The sequence below is a fragment of the Quercus suber genome, unplaced genomic scaffold, assembly GCF_002906115.3.
Source record: "Quercus suber isolate HL8 unplaced genomic scaffold, Cork oak 2.0 scaffold_74, whole genome shotgun sequence".
NCBI classification, from domain to species: Eukaryota; Viridiplantae; Streptophyta; class Magnoliopsida; order Fagales; family Fagaceae; genus Quercus; species Quercus suber.
This window is the reverse complement of record NW_027069539.1, coordinates 500,869-517,831: the sequence shown is the minus strand read 5'-3', so window position 1 is coordinate 517,831 and position 16,963 is coordinate 500,869. Positions and strand designations below refer to the sequence as shown.

At 35.5% G+C, this 16,963-nt stretch overlaps 3 protein-coding genes across 3 annotated transcripts; all 3 read left to right on the top strand.

Moving 5' to 3' along the window:
- The first annotated feature begins 169 nt into the window (after positions 1 to 169).
- On the top strand, positions 170 to 2,652 carry LOC112015182 (FBD-associated F-box protein At5g56370). The gene is made up of 2 exons (XM_024047551.2): positions 170 to 1,755; positions 1,897 to 2,652. Exons 1-2 carry the CDS (start codon positions 772 to 774, stop codon positions 2,410 to 2,412), a joined length of 1,500 nt encoding a protein of 499 aa, XP_023903319.2. The 5' UTR covers positions 170 to 771; the 3' UTR covers positions 2,413 to 2,652.
- Positions 2,653 to 3,882: 1,230 nt separating this feature from the next.
- On the top strand, positions 3,883 to 5,184 carry LOC112015161 (pyrophosphate-energized vacuolar membrane proton pump 1-like). Its single transcript, XM_024047523.1, has 4 exons — positions 3,883 to 4,023; positions 4,199 to 4,284; positions 4,835 to 4,939; positions 5,058 to 5,184. Exons 1-4 carry the CDS (start codon positions 3,883 to 3,885, stop codon positions 5,182 to 5,184), a joined length of 459 nt encoding a protein of 152 aa, XP_023903291.1.
- Positions 5,185 to 7,579: 2,395 nt separating this feature from the next.
- Positions 7,580 to 16,087, top strand: LOC112015172 (uncharacterized). The gene is given in 12 exon segments (XM_024047538.2): positions 7,580 to 7,836; positions 8,962 to 9,134; positions 10,356 to 10,537; positions 10,647 to 11,351; positions 11,456 to 11,533; positions 12,889 to 13,360; positions 13,449 to 13,556; positions 13,559 to 13,647; positions 13,825 to 13,901; positions 14,319 to 14,420; positions 14,946 to 15,132; positions 15,673 to 16,087. Coding segments are annotated over 11 exon segments (2,289 nt in total). The 5' UTR covers positions 7,580 to 7,836; position 8,962; the 3' UTR covers positions 15,790 to 16,087.
- Positions 16,088 to 16,963: the final 876 nt, after the last annotated feature.

Below are 16,963 nucleotides of genomic sequence, written 5' to 3'. Positions count from 1 at the left end.
CTTTTACGGATTACCTTTTTTTTTTAAAGAAAGGATTACCACTTTGCTCTTCTTTCAGTAACTTCTTAATTATTAATTACAATGGTAAAGCTCAAAACGGTGTCGCGGTACTAAACACTGAAGAACTGAACAGATCAACAGTTTCTAATACACGGCCAAACGATATTGTTTTGGTTAAATGAGAACGGTGTTGAAAACTCAGACTAGCCAACATTCCATTTCCACAACAAATTTCCAACTTCTGGTGAAAACTCACTCTCAAATTTTCCCAAAGCGAAATTCTCTCTCTCTCTCTCTCACACACACACACCGAATCGGAAGCAGATTGGAACATGATGTCAAAATTTAGATAAAAGCACTGATAAGAACAAGAAGAAGAAGATAGATGCAAGCATTGAAATGAAGGGTGTTTGAAGGATTAGCTCAGGCAGAGAGGCAGAGCAGTGAAACAGAGCATTGGAAGTATATACATGAAGCCATGCTAAACGACTGATATACCTGAGTTCTGGTATACGACTTGTAGTTTAGTTTAAGTTAATTAGAAGATGTATATATGGACACGTGTAATACTAGAATTGGTTGGATAGGTAGTTTAGAGTGGATCCGTATAATGTGGAGTTGGTTAGATTTAGCAGTTATGCTCTCTTGTGTGAATTGTAGTATATATATACATTGTACGGTTAGTTTTTAGATGAATCAATACAACTACAGAATTTCACTTTTCTCTCTGGCTTTTACTCTCTCTTCCCTAGCTCTCTGTTTTTCTTATACATGAAGCGGCGACAAGAGGAGGAAGAAACGGAGAGGGAGGGAATTAAAAGATCAAATAGTTTGACTTGCCTATCAGGTGCTCGACAAAAGTCGCCAACGAATGCTGACATTATTAGCACACTACCGGACTCTCTCCTCTTGCACATCCTTTCCTTTCTTCCAACCGAAGACTCTGTTGCAACAAGCATTTTGTCAAGCAGGTGGAGGCCTCTCTGCAATCAAGTCCAAGTTCTTAACTTAGACGAATTCTCACTTGTTAAGAGGTCAAGCCGTTACAAATTTCAGGACATAGTGTTCCGGATCTGGTATCGACGCAGCCTAACTAATCCCTACCCGCTACGTGGGTTGCGCCTCTGTTGGGTTCACAATTGCCGTCTTTACTTTGTCGAAACATGGCTCCCTAACCGCATTCAATGTGGTATGCAAGAACTCAATCTCCATATTGAGCCTAACCCAAGTTATAAATTGCCCGATAGTGTTTTCTTTTGTAGAACATTAGTGGTTCTCAAATTGGAAGGTGCGATTTCTTTCAAACCTCCTAGATATGGTTCTGAGTTCCCAAGTCTCAAGCTTCTAAAACTCAAGGTTTTCTATGCAAACAAAGACTCTCTCTCCACTTTCCTAGCTGCCTGCCCAGTCCTCCAAGATTTGACCCTTGAGATTACTTACGATCGCGACGTCGTGTTTGAAGGCAAGCTCAATATTATTGTGCTCATACCCACACTGAAAAGATTTCATTGCCACATTCTTTTTAGTAAACCACCATACAAACTCAAGATGAACACCCCCGCTCTCAAGTACTTTTATTTCAAAGGTCATTTGACAAACGATTTTGTGGTGGAAAACATGCCCAGCTTGGTTGAATCAGTCATTGGAGTTGAAGAGGATTATGCGAGTCTTGAAGATTATGCAAACAGCGCACGTGACTTCATCAGACCACTCTGCAATGTTAAATCGCTGGAAATGAGCGTAGACACCGCAGTGGTAAGGTTGGAAGTTTTTGAAATGTTATGTTTTTCATGCATTAAATTCACTATATTAATTAAATAGCTAATTACTACATATAATATTGTTGTGATTGAGTTCTGAATATGTAAATTTTGTGCTTGTTATGTTGCCATGCAGCTCCTCCTCCATGCTTCTGAACCTGATGGCATTGCATTGTTCCATGATTTATCTTCGTTGAAGTTTTGTGGTGACCTTACCTGTGATTATGCATGGCATGCATTACGACTTTTAATTGGTCAGGCTCCAAAGCTTCAAATACTTGCCTTTGAATTGACGGAACGGTTTCCATGTGCTTATAGCCCACTTGAGGGTTTCTTGGAGGAGCCACAGGATGTTCCTGGATGGCTGTCATCACATCTTACAACTTGTCATTATGATGGATTTTTAGGGTTTCCAGTTGAGATGGAACTTGTTAGACAGATCCTGAAGGCAGCAAGTATGTTAAAGACGATGAAAATCGTTATTGATAGTCATCTATACTCAAAGGAGAAGCGTCGAATTCATGAGGAATTAGGGAATTTCCAAAGGAGCTCTCATATTTGTCAAATAGAATTTGACGAAGGACGTTTTGAAGCTTTTGACACTTTCGATGAGCTTGGTGTTTTTGACTATTTGCTAGAGTCTGCGATTTGAAAAACTCAAGCTCACCCTTTGGATTAAGCCTGTGTTAGGATCACTATGAACAGAATATTGAGTCATATGCTGACAGAATGTAGAATTGGAACGGGTCATGTGCTAGAATTGTAATGAGTCATATGCTGAATTGTAATGAGTCGTGCGGGAACAGTTAGTTGTAATTGACTAGAGCCAGTTGTATGAGATAATGAGTGATATGAAGAAGAATTTAGGCAAACTTCTACGTGTTTCTCTTAACCATTCTTTATCTCTTCCACTCTTCATAGTAGGCCTGGTTGTCCTCGAATTCAACCATCCTTATAGACCTATTATTTATTGTTGAGAAAAACTTAACAGCATGCAAGGTTTCAAATGGTCAGAATAAAACAACACAATGGTTAATAAAAGATACAACTAATTTACATTTCAGTGAATATAATACATAATAAAACAGTTTGTAGTGCCTCCCAAATAATTATAGTTTGCTTTCCTGTTTATCTTTTAGAAAAACTTGCTAAATGAATTGCCATATGGTAGAGTGTTGGATGACAAAGATTGATGTTTCCTCAATATCCTATATTTATCTTCACTACTATGAGTCTACGACAGAATGTTGCCTATTATATTTTCTTTGTCACCTCGTTGATATTTTGATATAAGTCTAGGAAAATTTCAAAGCTGGTATTAGTTCTCAGAATATGGACTAATGGGTATGCCAAGAAATAGATACTGTGAGCAACTGGTAGACAAAAAAGCATTCATGGTAACTTTCAAATTTTTTTCCCCGGTGTCTGCTTGCTCATTAAAGTGTGCTTACTCGTTATCCTTTCATATCAGACAAATCTTTGCTATTTTTGTCTACCAGTTTTTTTGAAGCCAAACCTTTTATCTATACTGATCTTGGATCCAAACCCCATCAAAATTATTTTGGTCATACTTAACCATCGCTTGCCAGAATACTTCATAGGTATTATTTGATTCTTTTAATTCAACCTTCAATTTGCAGGTTCTTTGCTTTTGCAAATGCTATTGCTTGTGTCTTCTCTGTGCTGTCCTTGCTCCTTAACCGGGCTAACTACCATTACTTGTTCCTTCATGATTTGGTATGAGCTATTTTGTTCTTTCTTTTTTTATTTTACTTGTTTTCAAGTCTCTAATTGTAAATATTTTATATAAATTTGCAAATGCATGGCCATGACTGCTGAGGGGTACATTGGATGTTATGGGAATACCGATATGGTATTTGATCTTACTCTTATCTATTTCCTGTTCTCGGGAGCAACCTCATTCCTGTTTACTGAGTATAGATATCTGGATGTTGTTATTCTTCCTCTTCCTTTGTTCAGTTAAAGGCTTCAGCACCAAAAGTGAACCTTGCACTTACAACACCGGAAATATATGTAAACCAACATTGGCAAATGCCTTCTTTAGCACCATTTGCACGCTTTCTTGGTGCTCTTACATCAGTATTTTCCTTTGGTATCAGTCATGGCTACTCAAACAAGCTTGATGGGGATTATGGTTTACTTAATAACAAAACTTAATGAGATTAAGCGTGGGAGTGAGAGTGAACCATCCTTGAGGGGACAACTTATCTCAACTGTCTTGATGACTGCTGGCATCGCCATGGTCAGCTTCTTTGCTTTGCCATCAGCGTTTACTTTCTTTAATTTTGGAACTGACTTGGTTGTAAAGAACAGGCATGCCTCTTCCCCTAAAAACAATCTATTTTCTCTCTTTTGGCAGAGTTGGTTTATTCCTCAGGATATTTTTGTCTCATTCATAAAATGATATGTGACTGCAGGCACCTTTTCTTCTGTGTGCAATTGGCTTGTGGGCTGGACTTGTTATTGGATACACTACAGAGTATTATACTAGCAATGCTTACAGGTGAGTTATCTTCTTCAGGTTACTAATGCTTAGACTTTCTTCTGGTCTTCTATACTGCAGCAAATGATCTGAATATTGTTACATTGCCATGTATTGATATATGGATCCAGTTTTTCTGCCTTTGGCATTCTATACTTAAACTTGCCAGCCGAAACTATTAATACTGGGAACCTTTCATAATTGGTTCCAAAAAGGGTACACTTTTGAAAGTGAAACATTCCCAACTTATTCCTTAGTCAACCCATAGTGGCTCAGAATCATGATGAACTACAAAAATTGTTAAATTTTTTCAATGAAGCTTTCTTGTTAGAAAGTAAATAACATGTAGGTTACTTGTGGACTGCGATTCCTTCAAAACATTGTGACATGTTTCTTCAATTCATGACTGTCAAAGAGAGGGCATCAACAATCCTAACAAATTTCCAATATGAGGAATTTTTCATTGTGCATTGTGCAATGCCTCATAGAAGAAACGCTTTTGTGTATATTTGTATGTATTGTACCCATCAACTTATAATTGTAATCTTATAACCTTGTTCAAATATTGCAGTCCAGTGAAGGAAGTGGCAGATTTTTGTAGGATCGGTGCTGCAATAAATGATTGGCTCTGGGATACAAATCTGTCATTGTTCCCATATTTGCCATTGCCATTTATGTGAGCTTTAGCATAGCTGCTATGTATGAAATTTCTTATTTCTGTGTCTGCTTTGGGAATGCTCATCACTATTGTCTACTGCCACTGGTCTTGCAATTGATGCTTATGGCTGCATAAGTGACAATGCTGGTGGAATTGTAGGAATGGCTGGTATGAGCCATGAAATTCTTCAAAGAGCAGATTCCTTAGATGCTGCCAGAAACGCTACTGCTGCCATTGGCAAGGTGATCATCTTCGCTTTCTGATTAAGACTTCGAGCAAATTCTTTTGAGGTCATCATGACCTTGCTGTGGATATATCAGAAGAACTTGACTTCAGCTGCAACCAAGGGGTAACTTCAATCCATATTATACCAAGTACATACTAATTTGGACAGACTGTTTGTCAACTTCTAAAATTCCAATTGAATATGACTTAATGGATTGCTAAAACAAAAGGAATATGACTAACGGCAATGGAAAAGTAGTTGAATAAAATAACCCCTGGCGATGAGAACTTCATAAAATGTATCGCAGCATGAGCATTACAAAAAGAGCGAAATTTCTTCATTAATTTTACTTTAATAAAACTTCTTAAATCTTGTTAAAACAATAACTTTAGAGTCAGATTTTACATTCAAATTAAACTTGAAATTTAAATTGCAACCAAGTAAATCCTACAGTCATAAATCATAATAATTCATGCTATCACTAATTCTCTATTGTGTGGATTATAAAACGGAGTTCTCCAATCACCTAACTAACTATCATCTCAAGTGTATGTAATCTCTCATCTCATACGCACCAAATAATTGCATGCATTCTAAAATAGAGTTCTCTGAGCACCTAATTATTCTCTGAAGTATGTATAGTCTCCATCTCATACAGATCAGGTAATTACAAGGACGAACCAAGACCTCATGGATGTAATGTTTTAGTTCAAATCATGGTTTCTATTGCATAATTAGCTCCCAAAACTTTATAATAAAAAAAGTATTAAAAACAACTGCCCCACCTCTATAACTTTACATTAATTTATGGGTATTAAATAAAAATATTAGTGCCATCACGTGGCTTGGAGCTATCTTCTTTTAATCCACTACGTGACAATTGAAAAAGTCATGCATGTGTAGCTTTATTAATACAAACTTTTTAAATAAGTCATGTGATTTATATAAATAATCTTGTAAATCATTATATAATGAGTTGGAATAGTAGCTTCAAACTAGTTTAAAACTAAACTTTATCCATATTAAATAGCAAAATTTCACCTTTTTTTTTGGAATTTCTGAAGTGTAAACTGTGACCACATACGTCATATAGTTACAAATCATAGCAATTCATATTTTCAGTAAATCTCTATTGCGTGTATTCCAAGACAATGGTCTCAAAACACTTAGAGGGCATTTGGTTCGTTGTGATGTGATGCACATTATGATAATGTGACATTAATGTTTTTGGTTTATTTTATTTTTTCTAACATTACCATAATCTAAAATTACAAAATATATTACATAATCTTAATCTCGTCACATTCTTAAACAATGTAATGTTTTATTCTTGTATTGAGATTACATTAATATAAGATTACAATAATGTAATATTACAATGTAATGTAATATCACGATGAACCAAACGCTCCTTAACTATTCTTTTGAATGTGTGTAATCATCCGTCTCATACCCACCAAATTATTACAAGAGGGAAAGAGGAGGACCTATGTAAAGTTGTACATAATATTCTCCCAAAATTTCTCAATAAAAATAGTTATTAAATAACAACAACAACTATCCCCGCCATCTCTTTCTTTTTTCTTTTTCTCTTTTTTTTTTTTTAAAGAACCAACCCCCACCATCTAGTAGACTAGTAATTTACAATTAATGGGTGTTAAATAATAAAATTTCCATTTTAGGTAAGGTAACCTAGGCACGTGACAGCTTAGTGCATTAGCATTCGGGATGCAAAAAAAACTTATTTTGTATTCTTAAACATTACTTTATTTATTTTACTAACTTATTTTATAACTCGCCTTACATCCTAGTTTTTATTTTTATACACAACTCAATAAAATAATATAAATTACTATTCCCTCTCTTTTTCCTTCCACTCACTTTTTCTTTTCACACACAATCACAAGATTAAAATAATATTTTTTTACAACTTACTATTCATAGGTTATAAATTTTTTCAAATTTATAAACCTTGATAGAGTAGATTTTAAGTGGCTTGGGTTGTAAAATAGTAACTGAGAAGTGTTTATGCTAGTGTTCTTAAAAAAGAAAAAAAGAAAAAACAAATCAGGAAGCAGAAGCAGCATGTGTATATTATCTTCACTTTAGCTTTTAGATATATATATATATATATATAAATATAGATTAAAAATAACCTCTTTCGTTTGTATATATGTCTAATTTTTTTTTTTTTTTTTTTTTTTCTCTTTTTTAAGAGCACTAGCATAAACACTTCTCAGTTACTATTTTACAACCCAAGCCACTTAAAATTTACTCCATCAAGGTTTATAAATTTGAAAAAATACCGAGAGTGACTTGTATAGAGAGTTTTATATACAAGTCACTCTCGGTATTTTTTTCAAATTTATAAACCTTGATAAAGTAAATTTTAAGTGGCTTGGGTTGTAAAATGGTAACTGTGAAGTGTTTATGCTAGTGCTCTTAAAAGAGAAAAAGAAAAAGAAAAAAAACGAATCAGGAAGCCGAAGCAGCGTGTGTATATTGTTTGTGTAATTGTGTTGTGTGGGTTTCCACTTTCCACTTCGTCTTTAAGTTTCAAGTTTTAATAGCTATATATACAAGTCACTCTCGGTTATCATTTCGCGCTTTTGGCGTGACCTCTCTCACACTCTCTCCGAAGCTTTTTTTTCGTTTCCAAAAACAAACAAGCAAAACCTTCACTCTCGCAGTACGTCTCTCTCTCAAATTTTTCTTAGCTTCGCTTCAAAGTTTTTCCTGAACAAGAAAGAAGAACAATGCTATGATTTTTTTTTTTTTTCTGAAATGGATTGGTTCTAATTAATGCGATCAACTTCGTCTTGTTTAGTTTTTGAAATTTCAATTTCTTTTCAGTATCGGAGTTTTATTAATTTCTAGGGTTTTGAACTGTTGGATTATGCGAATTACTGAATAATTTTAGTGCTAATTGTTTATTACTTGTTGAAATCTATGTGAATCGTTGAGTATTAGATTTTTGATGCTATTTGTTTATAGATTGTGTGGTTTTCTTATGAATGATGTGTGTTTGTTTGTGTAGTAAATTGAATATATGTTACTAATTCTTGAAACACGATGATTCTTTATTTGTTTTGTTAATTTTAGTATCATTCTTTTAGCATTGTCTGAATGTCTGGTGGATGATATTTGAAAACAAGATTGGGATTATAGTATCCAGCACTGATATTTTATATTATTTTTCCGAGCTATAGTTGAAATGTTGCTTATTGTTGATGTTGACATAGGAGTTAGGCTTCAAGCGTATAATAAGTGGTCGTTTTAATAGCTTTGATAGGAGTTGAATCTTGAACTGATGATGTCCGTTCAATGATGATTGCCTTTTATCTTCAGGCTAAGACACTAGTTGTATATTCATTACTTGCATTAATTGCATGCCATGTGTCTCAGGCTTGTGCCAATTAATTTGGACAAGTTACATGAAAAACTATCTTCTAATGAATTGTCTAAATTTAATTTTTGATGCTTATTAATGCGGTTTAATGACTTCTCATAGAAGGAAAGTGAATGTGGTTGGAATAATGGATGTCTTTTCAACTCTTGTTCATTTATTAATCTATATCTATAGCTAACCCCAAAATTTTGGGACCAGGGCTTGGTTGTCATTGTTGTTGCTTTGTGTTCTATGGTTTTTAATCAATAATCCTACTATCATCAATTAAATATGTGTAATGTAATAACTTGTAAATTTTGGAATAAGGTTTGGTGGTTGTTGTTTAGTCCCCCACGGCTGTTTTAATCAGTAATCTCCATTTGTTATCTGAATTTTTTTTAATATAGATTTGCCTCTAGATTGCAGAATGGGTGCAGGGAGGAAAACACAAACATTTATTGTTAATGAAAATGCATCTTCTCCAAAGTCAGTGAATGGCTCTACAGCTGTCAGAAATTTGAGTAAGAGTCACCTGGGTGGTGTCATATTTGGTTGCAAGAACAGTACCATGAAAGAATGCTTATTTAAGCAACTCTTTGGTCAGTCATCTCATCTGCATTTGTTGCATGTTCACCAACCTGATTTTGCATTTTCTTTTCTTTTTGAGCTTTCAATTTTTGTTTTGCAATGTGAAGCCTTTCTTAATAGGGATAACTAAACTTTATCCATATGTGGTTTTTGGCAGTTTCACCTTGCCTACCCATGGTTTAAAAAGTGACATTTTATCCTACTAAGGTTCTTTGTGTTATGCTTCTGCAACTTACCTCTGCCTAGTGGCTCCAACCTTAAAAAAAACATAAAAATTCTCAAAATAAACCACACAACTACCAGATCTGTCTCTCCCTCCATACTTTAGGAATGTTCACAGAAGCCCAAAATAGAGCCTTAATCAACACACCTTATACAATTAGGCAAAATAACACATGTGAGCACCATGGTTGAACCCATGACCAAAATTTCACAAAACCACCAATAATTAATGATAAAATCAGCATCAAACTGTGATAGATGCTCCCAAAATCTGATCTAAACACAGATTATTTTTTTTTAATTATTGGTAAGTTAGGTCTTGAACCCACGACCTTACTCTCCACCTAGCTAGAAGGTTCTAGTTGAGCTTGAGCTCAATGGCAAGTAAAACTTATAGATTGGGTGATAGAAGGCAATTCTAGCTTTAAAATTTCCAAAAACAGTCAAACCTAGCTTGGCTACAAAGACAGTACCCGCGGGGGTTTGGGGGGGGGGGGGGGGGGGGGCTCTTTCTTTTACGGTCTGATAGGATCAAGCTTGAAAGATAAGCTGGGCTTTGGGATAGCGTTAGGTNGGGTTTGGGGGGGGGGGTGGGGGGGGACAATTTTATATTTTTCATTGAGCGGGATTTTGTATACAGGATCTGTGAGCCTAGAATTCTAATGGTGTCCAAATTTGGTTGTTTTGATGAGGTGATTGGATGAGGAGGTGATGTCATGAGTTGGGTTTTTGGTGGCAATGGGGATTTGGGTTTGGCAGTGGCAGAGCAAAGGTGTATGAGGGAGTTTTGGGAGTTTCTATTGTGAGCTCAGCTCTGACTAGGTCACAGCTTAATGCTTCCTGGTGGTTGTGGTGGCATGGACCATGATTTGTAGAAAAGTTAAGCACATATTTTTTAAATTATGAGCTATAAATCTTATTAATTTGTGGGTAATGTGGTTACTGATGATTTAACATTTTACTCCTAGTTTTGGCTCTAATAATAATGAGATATATATTTCATTTGACAGGCTCACCAGCTCAACACTTTTCATATGTGAAGAATATTGATCCTGGCTTGCCGCTGTTCCTATTCAACTACAATGATAGAAAACTTCATGGAATCTTTGAGGCTGCTAGCAATGGCCAAATGAATATCAACCCCTATGGCTGGACCACTGATGGTTCAGAGAGGACATCATATCCTGCACAGGTATCATATGAAATTTCCTCATATATGGTCTAATTATTTTGAGTTATACGTTGGATTTGACTGAAGATATGGGTCTAGTATTAATATTGCACTGCATTTTACTAAAAAGGTTCAGATTCGTGTCCGCCTACGGTGCCAACCACTACTTGAAAATCAGTTTAAACCAATAATTTCTGACAACTATTACTCTCAGAACCATTTCTGGTTTGAGCTAGATCATGCTCAAGCAAGTAGGCTCATGTCATTATTATCATCTTTAGTGGTTGCTCCAAGTGCTTCTGTACCACAGAATACTGCAAAGTGGAAAACTATTTTTCAAGCACTTCCCCCAAATGACGCTGGAGAGGAAGGTGAAGGTTTTAAGCCACTTTCTTTGGAAACTGAGCATTCGAATTACTCTAGTTGGAAATCAGATTCTACAGTTGTTGCTTCTTCGTTTGATGGAAATAACCAGCCATTGGGAGCTCGCTTGGACACAAAGCTAGTTAAACAAGATGAGAAAGACATTATATTCATGAAATTGAAAGAATTGTCACTTCAGCCGGTGAGCTCTAGCTCAAATGGCACCTCCTTCCCCTGTAATAGTCAGGTGGAGGGTCAAGCCATAGGTTCAAGGCCCAATGATTCTATGTGTGACTTACCAATCGAAAGAAAAGAATTGGCTGTTCCAATGTCAGGTTATGTAGACGATACTGCTGTTCTGAATGGTATTCAGTTGGAGGACAAAGGTTTTCAAGTGGAACCAACGGGTGTAGAAGAGAAGAATGAAGAGTGTCTTCATTCATCATCTGAGGGTCAGTCGATCATAGCTCAGGTATTGGAGTATGTCAATTGTCCACATTCTATAACTTCTATTCATGGCATCTTAGTCTGGTTTTGTTTACCACCATTCTCATATATTCTTATGTTTATACATAGTTGATTCAAGAGGTGCAAGAGCTAAAGGCCTTTAGAACAGAACAAATTCAGAAGACGAGTATTTTGGAGCAGAAGCTGGTACTTCCTTGCCATATTCTTAATTTTAAAATTTTCCATTTTCTTTGAATGTTTTTAGCCCTTATCTTGGATGTTTAAATTAGTAAAATGAAAAACAAGCATTGAGGGGTTGTTTGAGCAGCCCATGGGAATTTAGTGGCCCAATCTTATTCTGATTGGCATTTTAAGGAACTTGTATGTGGCCATTTGAGAACTGCTGTTGTCAGTCAAATTGATGTTATGACTTCTGTTCGAACTTCTCATGAATGTTTCTGTTTCTAGTTTATTATATTTTTGTTGTTGATGACTGCTTTTTTGGTAATGGCATTAATTAGAGTGATAGATTTCTCCATGAAGTTATATAAAATAATGGTTCTTTTTAATTTCCATGGGATGTTCAAATGCATGTTAAATTTTTTTTTTTTTTTTTTTTGATGTTTCTCTGGCTACCTTGATGTATATGGATGGGACCATTTGAATTTTTCTTCAATGATGGCTTTACAAGAAGTTGCACCAGAGATTCTTCTATAATAAGGAGTTTATAAAGAATATAACACAAAAAATCTCAGAGTTCATAAAAATTTAGGTAGAAGGATATCAGAAAAGTCAGCTTGAGAATTGCTAGGAGCTTGGTAATGAAGAGAGGTGTTGCTGGATTTGTGTGGGAATTACTGTTTTTTTTTTTTTTCTAAGGGGTTGAGTTATAACAATCTGGGTTGTTTTCTGGTTTTAGTTTGATCTGTTCTTGTCAGTTGTTGAGTGTTTGTATCTTGTTTATGGTGAGTTCTTTTTTTTTTGGTGTGTGTATCAGGCATTTGTTTTATACAATAACTTTGACTCATAATAGGAATAAAAAATGTCAGACAAAGGGGAAAGTGAGAACTTAAATAGATTCTGCAAAATATTAGGACTATTTTTTTATAGATGCTTATTCAAGGTTGAATGAATTTAATAAACCATGTATAGATGACACTCCTACCAGTGTGAAGAAAAGCATAGTAAAAATTGGCTATGAATGGTTGATTGTGCAGTTAAATAAAATTTAGGCCCTTGAACATAGAAGAAGCTTTGAGGAGAAATTAAAAATAAACTGTTCTTCTGGAAATCTTAAATTTGGCAGATGATGTACGTGTTAACATAACTGTCAACAGAGTCTCATAGATCAAAACCCAGTTATCATAAGTGCTGAGTAATGTACAGTTCATTTTTCTAGACTTTTTGTTTGAAATTAAACTAGTCCATATGCCAGAAGCTTTGAGCTTATGCTATGACTCTTTTCTTGAAACTTGAAACTTGAAACTGCACATATATATTTTCCCCCTATCATGCTTCTCTTTATAATGTTTGGATGAACACCATTTACAATGGTTATTCAGATGGAGGCTGAAAGGGAAATTCAGCGGTTGAAAGATTGTTGTGTGATGATGTTGGAACCTGTGTCCAATCCTTCTGTGGCACTTGTTAATGAGACAGTTAGTGGGGTGATTGATGAGCTGCATTTGGATCATAATGAGTCAGCTAGTGAGGAGATTGATGAGCTGCATTTGGATCAGAATGAGTCAGTTAATGAGGTTATTGATGAGCTGCATTTGGATCATAATGAGTCAGTTAGTGAGGTGATTGATGAGCTCCATTTGGATCATAATGAGTCAGTATTTCTAGCAGGAGGATATGATGGTAAATCATGGTTGTCATCATTAGATTCATATTATCCTTCTCATGATGTGATCAAATCTCTTAAGCCAATGAACTGTGCCCGTTCATATTTTTCGGCTGCACAGTTGAATAATGATCTTTACGTATTTGGAGGTGGTTCAGGTCAAGACAGTTCCAAGTGGTATGACACAGGTGTGAGCTCGGACCAACTCTTTTAAACTGTTTTTCTTGCAGGAATTTAAACTTTTGCTAACATTTTTTTTATCATCTTTCTGTGAAGTTGAGTCATACAGCCTAGCAAATGATCAGTGGACCTCACGCCCTTCACTGAATCAGAAAAAGGGAAGTTTAGCTGCAGCTACTATAGATAACAAAATATTTGCCATTGGTGGGGGAACAATGTGGAATGCTTTTCAAATGTTGAAATGCTTGATTTGGACATTGGAAGATGGATCGCAACACGGTCAATGCTACAAAAGGTATTATAGATTGCTTAGCTTACTTGTTTTTCAGTCACTTGTGTTGCTTAAATCAAGCCTCATTCTTATTTTTGTGTTTCTTTCCCTTAATGTACATCCTTTTTTTTTCCTCAAAATTATTTATGTTTGTGCAAACTTATCAACACTTTTTCATCGGGTATGCTTTTATTTTTCCAGCGCTTCGCTGTTGCTGCAGTGGAACTGAACGGCGCTCTTTATGCTTCTGGTGGTTATGATGGGAAGGATTACTTGATGTAAGATATCACTGGTTTGCTGACCAAACTGCTTACTACTTTGAGATCATGGCTGCATTTAGGAATGATCTTTTCTTTGGTTCAGTTTCTCTCTAAACCTGTATGTTCACATCTACATGTATGAACTTAGAGATATATACATAAGAACATATCTATATGTTTTTCCCAGAACAACACTTGTGGGTGCACATCCCTCACACACATGTTACATGTAGGCAGAATGCACTTGAGAAAAAAGGAGGCATGTACACACAAACACACTCACAAACCAAATGAAAGACATAATAGTTTGAGAAGGTTTCAATACATTAAAGAGAGAATAAAACAAAAGATCAATTGCATCTGAAATCTTTTCTTTTTTTATTTTTACATGTACATTCTGTATCAAAGGTTCATTGAAATTTTCTACTGACTCAGGTCTGCTGAAAGATTTGACCCTAGAGAGCACTCTTGGACCAAAATTGCGAGTATGAATACAAAGAGGGGCAGCCATTCCCTGGTTGTTTTGAATGAAAAGTTGTAAGTTTTTTTTAAAAATTTTTTTTTTTAATTTTTTTTTTAACCCTATCAATGGCCTTTCGCATAGGTGTCCAAAGAAATGCATGCTTGTGTACTAGATTAGATACGAATATTGGATACAACTCAATCTGTCCAACATTAGCTGTCTGGGAAGCTATATGTATTAATCTTCAGTTGAGGAATTCATATTACTAAGTTTGCTACTACTCTTTTATACAAACTTTTTTTATTGTGATAGGAACTTTCACATAGAAAATAAGAAATAAATAGTTTAACATTTATCCAATATGCAGAGCTACACTAATGCCAAAGGGGGGGGGGGGGGGGGGGGGGGGGGGGGGGATAGTGAAATTATGGTCTTCAAGCACGTGTTAAATCACATTCAATTGGATTTTGATATTTGAATCCTAGCACATTTTTGTCTTCACCATAACCGCCTTCTTTTACACACGTTCAATTGGATTTTTACATTTTAATCTCAGCACATTTATGTCTTTCACTATAACCGCCTTCTTTTTTTTCCAGATATGCTCTTGGTGGATTTGATGGAAGTAGAATGGTTTCAAGTGTTGAAATATTTGATCCCCGTCTTGGGTCATGGATGAGTGGGGAATCAATGAAAAATCCTAGGGGATATTTTGCTGCTGGTGTCATCAACGAATCTATCTTTGTAATGGGAGGAATTAAAGTTGGCCAAAACATTCTTGAGACGGTAAGTTACATTTTGCTATGGTTTCCCTCGTGCTCAATATATATATATATATATATATTTTTTTTTTTTTAAGATCAAATTACAGATACCACGTGATACATCTTTAAAATATGGAAGTACTTTATGCATTATTTGAGACACTTTTAAGTTTTACCTCTCATATGGTTAGCTCCAGCTAGGATGATGTGACAAGTGTCAACATCACGTATTGAAAAAGAATTTAAGGGAAAAAGGAAAAAAAAATCATTCTACGTTTAAGTTGTGTGAATACACAAACCCCAAATAAGGATTGAAGTAGAAAGTTAAGGGAACTAGAAATATTTTTATATAATTCTTTTTTCAATAAAAGATGTTAGCACTTACAACCTTATCAATTTTAGTTAAAGTTTATGAAAATGCCTCGTGGGAACTAAGCATCATAAAATATAGCGCAACGTAACTTCATGTTTTAAGGGTGTACCACATGGTGTGTTATATTTACCCTTTTCTTTTTTTTAAATCTCATCAATATTCTGCTGAGTTTCAATTGCAATTCGACAGGTTGAAACTTACAAGGATGGTCAGGGTTGGCAAGAAACTCAGACAATGACCATTGGGAAAAGGTGTTTCCTGTCAGCTATTGTTATGAAAGGGATTAAGATCCCGTGTAATACTTAGGTGAATTGCATTCGGTGCAATTCACCCTATCCGGGTGCAATACCCAGGGCACTTTCACGGTATTGATACTTTCATTTGTATAGAACGATAGGTTGATTGAATTCTACCAAAAAGATAGGTTTGTTGAGTGATGGGCCTGATGCCCATTAAGATAGGCACTTTGTACTTTGTAGAACCGTCTCAGCCATTTTGTTTTTGTGGAAGGCCATGGGATGAATGGACATACGTCAGAAAATATTCTAACTTTAGCGTGAATCCCAAATCTTAGTAAATATAGCATAGTCATCAACTTTTGTTATTTCCTACCAAATCTTTTTAGTAAAAAAAACCCTGTCAATTTGATATTCGAGTATATCATTACGCAACCATGAGTACAGCGGTCAGCTGTGAATATCTAGACTTGAGATATTCCAGCATGAATGCAATTAGGTGTGATGACATCGACCAAAATAAAAACATTGTTGGATGTGTAAATCATGATTAAGACTGGACGTTCCCATTTATTTTTGGAATTGGAGACATAAGACCTGTTTGGTTTGCTCCTACTCAGTACTCAGTTTTCATATCTCATTCTTTATCACTCAAACTCAGTTTTCATAACTTATTTTTCTAATTCTATTTTTTCACTCACTCAAGCTAAAACTTGTTTGGTTTCATATCTTAGTCTCTATAACTCAAAATTTTGCACAACCTGGTGGGACCCATTTACTGTGCTGGATCAGAAACGGTAGTTGCCTACCTGCGCCTCTTCTCTTTCTCCCTTCACTTTCATTTCTTCATTTCATGCCTCTTTCATTTCTTACTTTCTTTCTTTCCATTTTCATACAGATTTTCCAGAAAAACTCAAACTCACCATCAAAAAAAAAAAAAAAAACCCACCAACAATGTCTAAAATAAATAAATAAAACAAAGAAACCCAAAAAAAAAAAGGCTCCAGCCTCCTCCCATAATTTGTACCGACTCCATCAAACCATCTTCCTCACAAATGCTAAAAACTTAGAGCATACATAAACCCCAGTGCCTCACATGTCTCTGTGAGACATACCCACCATCCTGTATAGAACATACATAAACTCCACACGCACAGACCCATTTTTGTACATTTGTGGATGAACCCCAAAACCCAAAACGAAAATACCAAACCCAAATTAAACTCCATTTTCAGTAGGTCTCA

Excerpts from the sequence above, each read along its gene's own strand:
- LOC112015182 (XM_024047551.2), top strand. The coding sequence starts at position 772 with ATGAAGCGGCGACAAGAGGAGGAAGAAACGGAGAGGGAGGGAATTAAA. Across the intron at positions 1,756-1,896 it reads TGAGCGTAGACACCGCAGTG|CTCCTCCTCCATGCTTCTGA; the intron begins GTAAGGTTGGAA and ends GTTGCCATGCAG.
- LOC112015161 (XM_024047523.1), top strand. The coding sequence starts at position 3,883 with ATGGCTACTCAAACAAGCTTGATGGGGATTATGGTTTACTTAATAACA. Across the intron at positions 4,024-4,198 it reads TGACTGCTGGCATCGCCATG|GCACCTTTTCTTCTGTGTGC; the intron begins GTCAGCTTCTTT and ends ATGTGACTGCAG. Across the intron at positions 4,940-5,057 it reads TATTTGCCATTGCCATTTAT|TGACAATGCTGGTGGAATTG; the intron begins GTGAGCTTTAGC and ends TGGCTGCATAAG.